At 43.1% G+C, this 11,693-nt stretch overlaps 1 protein-coding gene across 1 annotated transcript; it reads left to right on the top strand.

Moving 5' to 3' along the window:
• The first annotated feature begins 2,939 nt into the window (after positions 1-2,939).
• On the top strand, positions 2,940-10,661 carry LOC117454734 (myelin and lymphocyte protein-like). The gene is given in 5 exon segments (XM_034093879.2): positions 2,940-3,434; positions 5,748-5,759; positions 5,762-5,917; positions 7,578-7,709; positions 10,032-10,661. Coding segments are annotated over 5 exon segments (468 nt in total). The 5' UTR covers positions 2,940-3,341; the 3' UTR covers positions 10,107-10,661.
• Positions 10,662-11,693: the final 1,032 nt, after the last annotated feature.

Below are 11,693 nucleotides of genomic sequence, written 5' to 3'. Positions count from 1 at the left end.
ATAGTCAAAAGTGGCAGGAAATTGAAATACTTAACTTAAGTAACTTAAAAGTGTACTTAAGTACAGCTCTTAAGTATATATGCTTACATATTCAGCGCGTTATAATAAAGTATTCAGCGCTGCGCTCTGCTGATGGAGCTGGAGATTAGACACCTGACAACACCATCAGCCGCAGGACAAAAGAGAGACGGAGGAATTTATAGCGGCTCGGGATGCATCACTCTGGAAGCTTAGCACATAAAGCCTCCGATACATATTTGAAAACATTTATTGTTTATTTGGGTCACCATAAACTGTCACCTAGACAACACATCTTCGTCTGACTCCTCTTTTTTTGACTGATTTCTATTGAAGTCGCATTTTGTGTTTGTTTGTTTCTATGCTTGTATTAAACATTTGAACACTTCTTTAAGTACATTTAATAAATCCATAGTATTATTATTATTATGACTATTATTGATATTTCTGAATATTTGTTGTAACCTCCACTTTGGTTCTTTGTCTAGCAGAAGAGCTGCTGCATCAGACTGGCATTTCCTTTTCAATTATTAATTCTGTTGAAAGAAAACATCAAATATTGGATTAATTTTCTCATTCAACTGGAGACACTGCATTATATTGTGTAATGAAACAAAAATAAGAGTCAAGTACGTTAGCAAGACTTTTCTTCGACACAGTGATACTTGAGCTAAATGCTAATGTTAACATGCTAACATGCACAAAATGACAATGCCAACAGGTTTAATGTTTACCATGTACACTAACTTTGTAGATTGGAGAGCAGCAAAGAAGAGGACCAGGTTTTTCCTCAGGAGTGTCGACTCTTCTCCATCAGGAGTACGTTTTCCGGGCCAGAGGATCCGATGACAGCGTCAGGAAACCAGATCCCGCTTGTCGATTATCAGAGGTGTTAGTCGACATCTCGCCTGACAAACGAGATGCTTGTTGTTTCCATGGATCCGTTGTTTACAGCCTGAGGTGTGAAAGGCTCCAGGGTCACAAACTGTATTGAAATCAAATGTTACCGCGTAATAAATATCAAGGTATCTTTTCTATAATAAGTTGGACACTATTGGCAGGGGCGGTTCTGGGGGGGGGGGGGGGCAACAGGGTCCAGTGCCCCCGTAACACTGACCAGGGATCCCCCTGTGACCCCCCTCCAAGAAAAGGTTAAAATATTACGATTTCTTAGAACTAAATCAAATCAGGGACCCGGATGTAAAGTGGAGATTAAACTGTTCATTACCTTATATAAAAGCAAATGTTTTTTAATTAAATTGTCACTTAAAGTTACTAAAACAAATACTCTAAATGAAAAAAACTACTGAAACAAAGGACTATAACTTAAATTTACTAAAACAAATCTTTTACAAAAACAGATACCAATTACTGTATTTTATGTTTACACAATTACTTTATACTGTCTTTGTCTTTTTAATCCGCTTTTGTGTGCCCCTCCCATGAAATAACTGGCCCCACTGGCACCTCCTAGTTAAATTGGTCTAGAACCGTCACTTCCAATAGTCTATTGGAAATCATCCTGTTAGAGGAATCATCTACCTTCAACCACCTGGACTCTGTCTAATGTTGTATATTAATATCACTTGAGCACCAACAAGCATACAGAAGGTTGATTTGCCATTATCATATATTCAAATGATTACTCATCAATAGGAATACATGAATGCGGTGATCTTCAGCGGCTGTAGTAATTATAAGGAGGAAGTCGGGAGACATAGTATAAAGAGTCACAAAGACTGCTTCGGTTGTTTGGGGACGGATTTCGTGTGGCATGGGTAACCAAAATTCAACGTTGAGTCACTTTAACTACATAGTCCAAGTTATATACTATACGAAATGTACGTTAAGTTACATTCATGCGGAAACCTGCAGATCGATAAGTGAAGGGCCTGAACCTGTAATCTCTGTCTTCTTCTTTCGTGTAACGTCAGAGGTCCAACTCAGTGTCGTGTAGCCATGCCCGCATCTCTGGTCCTAAGTCGAGGCTGGCTTCCGAGGGTGGTCTATATAAAGGGCAGGTGGTGATTATGTGTTCGGCAGTCTGTTCAGGGTTACCACGCTGGCATGCAGCACTATCTGCCAGGCCCCACTTCTTCAATGATGTTTTGAAGCGACCAACCCCAGTTCCCACACCTTTGTTGTCTGTGTTTTTGTTTAGAACATTGACCCTTTTACCATGTAGGCCTAGTTCAGTTCATGAAAGTTGATTGTGTTTCGTGTTAAAAAGATGGACAAAATGGATGGACTAAATCAGCTCTTCAAAACAGTAGTCCACAAACCAGTGGGTGACGCCAGTTTCGCTAGCGTCGACGGGAGGGGGGCGAGTGGAGCACGCGCGTGAACCGGAGCCTGGCAGCGGCGAATATGAGGTGCGAAACTGTGGCGCGCTTGCACTAATTGCGCCGCATTTGCGCTTCCCTGAGGCTCCCTTCGAAAGATGAGGCCCCACGCAGTCTGCGTGATCTGCATGTACGGAGGGGCGGCCCTGACGCCACGTGGATCATAAGTAGAGTTCATAATTGACGATCGTCGGACGATTTATGGTTACCCAAACCATGATACCTTTCCTTTTAGGCACCAAAAGTTAAGTGAAAGTCAAAGTCAAAATAATGATGTCAGATTTGCCCCTTCTGGCCTAGCTTCTGGTGGGTGCAGCAGTTACTGAAGCATTAGAGGTAAGGTAGCAAAAACAACTGATAACATCCATGTTATGGCCTCATATTGTTCAAAACAAGTGATAAGATATTCAATAATTATTGCCATCAAATTCAATAAAAACATTATCTGATTGTATCAGTCTTATTGTGTTGATGCTGCTGCTGAAGGTTGTCATGCTGATCAATTATTAACGCTGGTCAAACATTGATAAGTCTGTCTCACTCGGAACCTCCATCACTCTCCCTGATCCTCCAGCAGATCTACTTCCTCTCCCTGATCCTCCAGCAGATCTACTTCCTCTCCCTGATCCTCCAGCAGATCCACTTCCTCTCTCTGATCCTCCAGCAGATCTACTTCCTCTCCCTGATCCTCCAGCAGATCCACTTCCTCTCCCTGATCCTCCAGCAGATCCACTTCCTCTCCCTGATCCTCCAGCAGATCCACTTCCTCTCCCTGATCCTCCAGCAGATCCACTTCCTCTCCCTGATCCTCCAGCAGATCCACATCCTCTCTTTGCTCCTCCCGGTGTCTGACGGCCGCCGGGCGTGTCTCTGCTCGGCTGATGGGGATTCCGGTTTTCCCGGTCGGATCCACCTGGTTTAACACGCAGCAGCAGCAGCAGCTCTGAGCCCCGGATCAGTCCGAGCAGCAGCAGCAGCAGCATGATGGACTCCAACACTGCGACCATGGGAAACCTCCCCAGAGGGATCGGGATATGTACGACCATCCCGGACATCCTCTACCTGCCTGAACTGGTAAGAAGCAACATCTTACAGAGAACGTTTTATTGTTGTTCTGAGTGTCGGTGACTGTCTTGTCTTTGGTCAGCTGCCACTTTACACACGCCAATGAAAACACTTTTAACTAGTAAACACTCAACATGCCTAAAAAACAACATCGGCAAGAAAACGTTTTAAACTCTTCATATTGAAAAAGCCTCCCCTTGGATCTTAGAAAAGAAAACCCCTGACATTTTTTAATTAAATTAAAGACCTATCTTTTTAATTTGGGGTACTTTTAGTGGTATAACTTTTCATGTTTGATAGTTTTGTGACCTAACTTGTTGTTAATTATATTTCATAGTCTTTATTTTCACTCACTTTATTTTAATGTCTCTTGTCTTGCTCTGTAAAGCACGTGTGGCTGCATCTTGCATGGAAGGTGCTAAATGGTTAAAGTTGATTGATATTAATATTATGATGTGTTCTGTGTGTGTCTGTCTTTGGTCAGCTGCCTTGTTATGCACACCAATGAAAACAGTTTTAATTAGTAAAGACTAAAAACTTATAGTAACAAAGCAGTTAATTATTAATTGCTTTCTTGTGTGGGAGACCGGCTGACTGGTGAACATGCAGTTTCCCCTGAGTCTCTGTTATCATTTCACTCCTTTCAAACACAAATTCAGCTTCTGCTTTTACTATTTGTATTTCTTGAAGAGAGCAGATACTCGGTGCGAACAAGGAATTACTTAATCTTCCTACCGGTTTGACTGCAATCAATCTTAACTCTTTGTTTTGATAATTGAGCTAGTACTTCATAATGGGCCTCTCATTCAAGCTGCTGCTGTGATCTTGTAGTTTCAGACGGAGAAGATTGTCATAGGTTTCGGGAAGTGAAATTGAAATGTTGTTCACTTTTATATAAATCTCTAATCTATAAATATGAAGCAAGTAAAACAACACAATAAGACATCAGATGTATTATTGGTTCTGTTGGCTTTAAATGGGACCGGGTTTGACGCCAGACGCGAGCTGGTTTTTGGAGTATTGACTAATCCGGTTTGGAGCAGGCTTTGGTTGCATGCAGGCAAACAATGGCTGAAAAGCAATCTTGGAATTCATTGCCGTCTGATGACAAGTTGACCTTTTTATTAGCTAAAAAATAAACTACTGACAATCTGACTCAAATATCTAATTATAAATAATGACACAGAAGTGAAGTTTCACCCATTGCTAAACTTGAACCACAGGAATATTGTCTTTGTCCTGAGGCTGTTTCTAGGAATCTAAATAATGTCCCTTCCTACATCTGAAATATTTCACAAACAAAAGAAGTATGGAAGGAGGTGAAGGGGTCACCAGACATTAGACAGAGATGATATTCCTAGAATGAGCCCGTGTGACGCAGGAGAGATGGAATGAAAGCTTTCGCTGATACGAAAAGATATAAATACTTTCACTGTGATGATTTGACGTCAGGAAAGTCTGAGATGAGGAGGAATGCTACAATCGTGTTCACGTTAGCTCAAACGGAAACACAGCGTGTGAGCAGGTGGATTCAAGGTGAACGCCATGAATAATGCAGTCTGTCAATCATCAGAGGTGTAGCGTGAACTGAGCCAGTTACGCCCCGCTGGAAATCCAGGGTGGACAGAATAAAGAAAACACACATCAGCTTAAAAGTAGATGTTCAGGTTTGTATAGGTTCCAAGACAATGACACCGGCCACAGCCCAGTCTTTCGCAACTTTGTTGTGGGGGTGAGGAATCTCATCTTCAACTGTACCAAGGATATGATAATTGATGTTAGAAGACATCCCAACTTACAGCAAATGAAGTTTAATCCATCAAGAATCAGACGGAGGGATTGGCAAGCAGATTGTGAAGCTGTGTGAAAAAAGGAACACGCGTTTTTTAGGAAACTGTCCTATGTGACATCACTATGTAACACTTGAGGTTCTTTTGGTTGGCACTCCAACACATTGTATGTGATAACTTAGGGGCGGGACACCTGTGGTTGACCAATCACAACAGAGCCGGCCAGGTAACCAATCAGAGCAGACTGGGCTCTGGTTTCAGACGGAGGGTGAAAATAGGAACATTAAAGGCTCAAACCTGAACATGAACATAATGTCCTCTTTAAACATAATAATGTGCAACGATTTTTAAAATCAGAACATCTTTTGGAAGAGACACATTTTTCTCCATTTGATTTAAATGAAATGTATTTGGGTTTGAATTGTTATCTTCTGACATCGATAGAAAGTGATGGAGTCATACCGAGCTGCTTTGATGACGCAGTAAAACACGTGCTTGTCTCTCCTCTCACGCCTCTCTGGTGTCCCTGCAGGTCTTCGGGGGTCCTGGTCCTGGATCCTGGTGGCGACCACGCTGGTGGTGCCGGCGAACCCTCAGGCCTGGGTCATGTTCGTCTCCCTCTTCTGCTTCTGCGTGACTTTCATCTGGATGGTGATGTTCTTCGGTCGGGACGCACAACACAGAGGCTCCTGGGCCGCAGCAGTAAGTCTTCAGCACATCCTGAGCGAAGACACAAAACACTCTCAACTGAATCAGGAAGACTTTGGCTCTGCAGTTTGAGACAAAGTGGGGCAGCCTTCATTCCTGCTCATCATTTCCCTCAATCAATTGGAGAGTCATCTTATATATATGTTTCAAACATTGATCTCAATGAATTTGTCTAAATAGAGAAATGTGTGTGAAAACCTGACCATGCCAATTGTTTGCTGGTTTTCTGCCTTTCTCGAGAACTAGAGTAGAAATGTGTCTGTTGTGTCTTAAATGGTAAATGGTCTGTACTTATATAGCGCTTTATCCAGTCTTTAAGACCCCTCAAAGCGCTTTACATCCTACATGTCGTTCACCCATTCATACAGAGCAGTGTATGTTAGGACATGCACTAACATGCACACACCGGTGGCCATCGGGAGCAACTCAAGGTTAAGTATCTTGCCCAAGGATGCATCGACATGTTGACTGCACGGGCTGGGATCGAACCCACAACCTTCTGGTGGAAAGACGACCGCACTCCCTCGCAGCCACAGTCGCTCGGAAAAAATTCCTCCATTGGACTTATTTGTTTTCTTAAGGAACATAGTGACATCATTATGTCACACTCGCGCTTCTATTGGTTAGCGCTCCAACACATTGCACGTGATAGGCTAAGGGGTGGGACATCTCTAAGCGGTTGACCAATCACAACAGAGCCGGCCAGCTAACCAATCAGAGCAGACTGGGCACTGGTTTCAGACAGAGGGTGAAAAGAGGTGCTGCAGCACAGGCAGTATAAAGAGCTTTTTGAACACTAGAGCATGGAGACATGTAGAGACACTACATACTGATATGAACATGAAAATGTGCGTAATATGTAGTGCCACATTAAGTTTGATTTTGATTTTGATTGATTGATATACTTTATTAATCCCCGTGGGGAAATTGTTTCTCTGCATTTGACCCATCCTAGTGTTAGGAGCAGTGGGCTGCCATTTTGTACGGCGCCCGGGGAGCAGTGTGGGGAACGGTGCCTTGCTCAAGGACACCTCGGTAGCACTTGGTCTTGCCGGGACTTGAACTGGTGACCTTCCAGTTGCCAAGCCAAGTCTTCGCCACCAGTTCTCACATTGCATACATTTTTGAGTTTGGAAACTCTTTAAGAGAAATGTATATTGGTGCATTCCTGGACGCTGTGCAATATGAGATTCAGGGCTTTTAAGTGAAGAATCAACATCACAATGCTCCCATAACCACCTTGATTGCCTTCCTGTTAGGGTTGAGTCTTATGTTGGATCTGTGGCTGCTGACTCCGTGCAGTTGGAATTAGACACATGTGTGAACGAGAGAAACGCCAGCCTCTCCTCAGCTCTCAGATAATAGAGCAACTTGAGAGAGATTCCCACACCGCCCTAATACCACACGCTGAACATACCTCGAGTAATATTTTCTTTTGTGTCACAATAATTAAAAAGATAATTTCCTTGGTTGTAAACGACAAACAATTGTGATAACATAGCAGGACACCGTGACTAAGCTTTCTCTTTGTTACCGTTTTTTTAAAGAATGTGTTGGTGTGTATTTTGACTCCCTGCCAGTGGAGACAGTTCAGCACATGTCGGACTAACACCATAAGGAACCTCTCACACTTTGTCCCCTCCTTGTTCGTCAGGACGTTGCATATCACGGCATCGCAGCCTTCTTCTACCTCAGCGCTTCGGTGGCGTTGGCCAAAGTGACCCTGGAGATCAAAGAGACGACCCCCCTCAACTCCCAAAACTACAAGCTGGACATCTCTGCAGTGGTGAGTCAGGCTGGGTCATGGTCACCGGATGTTCAGTTATCTGCACAGTAACACGGTGAGGCTCAGCCCGCAGACCTGAGCAGAGGGCAGGGATGCGTATGTTTGGAGGCACATCTGGAAGTTAGCATCACTCTGGTTCCATTAACAAAAAGCTAATGTGATTTTTCCCATTGGTTTGAAGTAAATAAGCTACACATGTTTTGTTTAGAGAAATAATCTTCACAAACGACCACCACCTTTCCTCTTGACCTGATCAAGGTTTCTAGTTTAAAGGTCACCTATTATGCAAAATCCACCTCTTCATGTCTCTTCTACATCAACATGTGTCCCCTCTTCTTCATGTCTCTTCTACATCAACATGTGTCCCCTCTTCTTCATGTCTCTTCTACATCAACATGTGTCCCCTCTTCTTCATGTCTCTTCTACATCAACATGTGTCCCCTCTTCTTCATGTCTCTTCTACATCAACATGTGTCCCCTCTTCTTCATGTCTCTTCTACATCAACATGTGTCCCCTATTGTTCATGTCTCTCTACATCAACATGTGTCCCCTCTTCTTCATGTCTCTTCTACATCAACATGTGTCCCCTCTTCTTCATGTCTCTTCTACATCAACATGTGTCCCCTCTTCTTCATGTCTCTTCTACATCAACATGTGTCCCCTCTTCTTCATGTCTCTTCTACATCAACATGTGTCCCCTATTGTTCATGTCTCTCTACATCAACATGTGTCCCCCTCTTCTTCATGTCTCTTCTACATCAACATGTGTCCCCTCTTCTTCATGTCTCTTCTACATCAACATGTGTCCCCTCTTCTTCATGTCTCTTCTACATCAACATGTGTCCCCTCTTCTTCATGTCTCTCTACATCAACATGTGTCCCCTCTTCTTCATGTCTCTTCTACATCAACATGTGTCCGCTCTTCTTCATGTCTCTTCTACATCAACATGTGTCCCCTCTTCTTCATGTCTCTTCTACATCACCATGTGTCCCCTCTTCTTCATGTCTCTTCTACATCAACATGTGTCCCCTCTTCTTCATGTCTCTTCTACATCAACATGTGTCCCCTCTTCCTCATGTCTCTTCTACATCAACATGTGTCCCCTCTTCTTCACGTCTCTTCTACATCAACATGTGTCCCCTCTTCTTCATGTCTCTTCTACATCAACATGTGTCCCCTCTTCTCCATGTCTCTTCTACATCAACATGTGTCCCCTCTTCTCCATGTCTCTTCTACATCAACATGTGTCCCCTCTTCTTCATGTCTCTTCTACATCAACATGTGTCCCCTCTTCTCCATGTCTCTTCGACATCAACATGTGTCCCCTCTTCTACATCAACATGTGTCCCCTCTTCTTCATGTATCTTCTACATCAACATGTGTCCCCTCTTCTTCATGTCTCTTCTACATCAACATGTGTCCCCTCTTCTTCATGTCTCTCTACAACAACATGTGTCCCCTCTTCTTCATGTCTCTTCTACATCAACATGTGTCCCCTCTTCTTCATGTCTCTTCTTCATCAACATGTGTACCCTCTTCTTCATGTCTCTTCTACATCAGCATGTGTCCCCTCTGTGGAAACAGACTCTGAAAGTTTCAGGAACAAAGATTCTCTCTCTTTTTGATCCATTTCTATAAAAACCTGTCTGAAAATGAGCTGATCAGATTTTGGCCACTTTATGATGTCATCACGATGTGTTGTCTTGTGTAACCATTAGCCAATCAGCAACCAAGGCAACCCCCCCCCCCCTTATCACCTGAATCTCCTCTAGAGCGCCATTGAGTTCTTTGTAACCAAATGTCTCTCAGAGGGGCGTGGGGAGGGGCTCCTTACTTTCATCTAAAGTAACAGACAGAGAATCAGCACTTTGGAAACAGGGCTGAAACAGAGGGGATTATGGGTAATGCTGCAATGATCTGTTTGGTGTTTCAGCCAATCAGAGACATGTTTAGTATATATCTGAGACCTGTAATATATTGATGAAAAACAGTAGAATAGGGGACCTTTAAACAGTATAAACACAACAAGGCTAAAATGAGACGAGTGAATAGATGAGTTTCCATGATGGCCTTTATCTTAGTGATGCGGACATGAGTTATTGTACCGTGGTGTTGTAGCCTAACGATACTTTTTTAGGCTTTAGAGTTTCTCTCCTGTCCAAACATGACAGTAGAGACACCAAATACAAATATGAACCTGAAAGTGACCATAATGTGTCCTCTATAAAGGTGGACACATGCTGGAAAGGTGCTGGGACTCTACTGGGCAGATTATTATGTGACTCACTTCATTCCCCTGACGTTCTCCTTGTCTCTTCAGGTCTTCTCGTACGTCGCGACCCTCCTCTACTTCGTCCACACCATCTTCTCTGCCATCCGATGGAAATCTTTCTAGACGTTTCTAAACCGAACTGATTTGGATCCTTAAAGCTTGTGCATAAAGCTGCGACACGCTGATTTAACGGGAGGGCTGGCGGTGATGGAGACTGACTGCTGAGGTTTCTGTTTCTCCCCGGGAAAGGTTATCTGTGAAGCAACATCTGGATCACTTCAGCGTCTCTCAGCGTCCGGCTGGCAGAAGCAGGAGGGTTTCAAGGGATGAAGATGAGGCCTTTCTGTCAAAGGATTCACAGAAACTCTTCAGCATGTAGTCCAGATGCTGCATAGCAACTACATCTGCATCAAGTTGAACAACAACAACACTGCTTAGCCTTTTATGATGGTTTCTCTTATGTTCTAATCTTCAAACTCTTCTGGTCTCTGTTGTTTTTCTTTTATCAAAACTGTTTGGTTTGGTCTTCTTGTTTTTCTCTCAGCTGATTAAAATGATTCAGATGTGGCTGATTTTATATTTTTATAAGTTTCTTAACAAGATAATGTTATTTAGTATGGACATTTTGTAAGGTTAGCCTTTGTTACTGACGGCTTCGGTTTTGTAAACACGTTGAGACTGCATAAAGAAAATTTATAAATCTGTTTTTAAACATTCAAAACCAAAATGTTTTCGTCTCTTTATTCAACCAATCCATCCAAATGAGGATCAATTTTGAGGAAATTAAATAAATAGCTACATGTATAAAGGAAGAAAGTGGGTTTATTTTGTGCATCTTAATTTAGTTTAATTTTTGGGATGTTTCAATCTTGTTCACTACATGTATTCAATTCAATTCTAAACCTTTATTTATCCAGGGAAAATCCCATTGAGATCAATGATCTCTTTTTCAAGGGAGACCTGCAGCAGTAGGTTCCACAAGAAGACATAAAATCATAAGTAAATAATATATTCTATAGGACAAGATGAGTCACTTAATGCTGCATGCATACCGTCAGTCAGCCGCAAAATAACAATTAATAACATTACCCTCTCCTCAATAGTCACCAACCTGGGTGTGAAAATGGACGCCCATCTGACCTTTGAGGCACACATTAAACAGCTGTGCAAGAACTAGAACTAGGGAGTCGTGTGGTGCAGTGGGTTGTGCGTTGGTGTTCGGATCACGGGGTCACAGGTTCAAACCCCACTGCAGTCAGCATGTCGTTGTGTCCCTGAGACACTTCACCCCAAATTGCTCTTGTGGGGATTGTCCACAGTATTGAGTATGTAAGTCGCTTTGGATAAAAGCGTCTAACAAGTGACATGTCATGTAACTCCTTTTATCACCTCAGGAACACTCACTCTGTCGGACGCGGAAAAGCTGGTCCACGCCTTTGTCTCCTCCAGGCTGGACTACTGCAATGCACTCCTCATCGGGATCCCTAACAGAAGCATCCAGAAGCTCCAGTACATTCAGAACAGCGCCGCTAGGATCCTGATGAGGGTGCGCAAATATGAACACATCACCCCCAATCCTGAAATCACTACACTGGCTCCCCGTGGAACTGAGGATCCAATTCAAGGTCTCCTGGTTAAATCATGGTTAAATCTTGTAATTTAACAAATGGGGAAATTTGGTAACGCCCCCAGCCACTGGGATCCACTGGG

This window comes from Pseudochaenichthys georgianus, chromosome 1 (assembly GCF_902827115.2).
Source record: "Pseudochaenichthys georgianus chromosome 1, fPseGeo1.2, whole genome shotgun sequence".
NCBI lineage: Eukaryota > Metazoa > Chordata > Actinopteri > Perciformes > Channichthyidae > Pseudochaenichthys > Pseudochaenichthys georgianus.
Note: the sequence above shows the minus strand (reverse complement) of the source record. Positions and strands in the feature narration are given on the sequence as shown.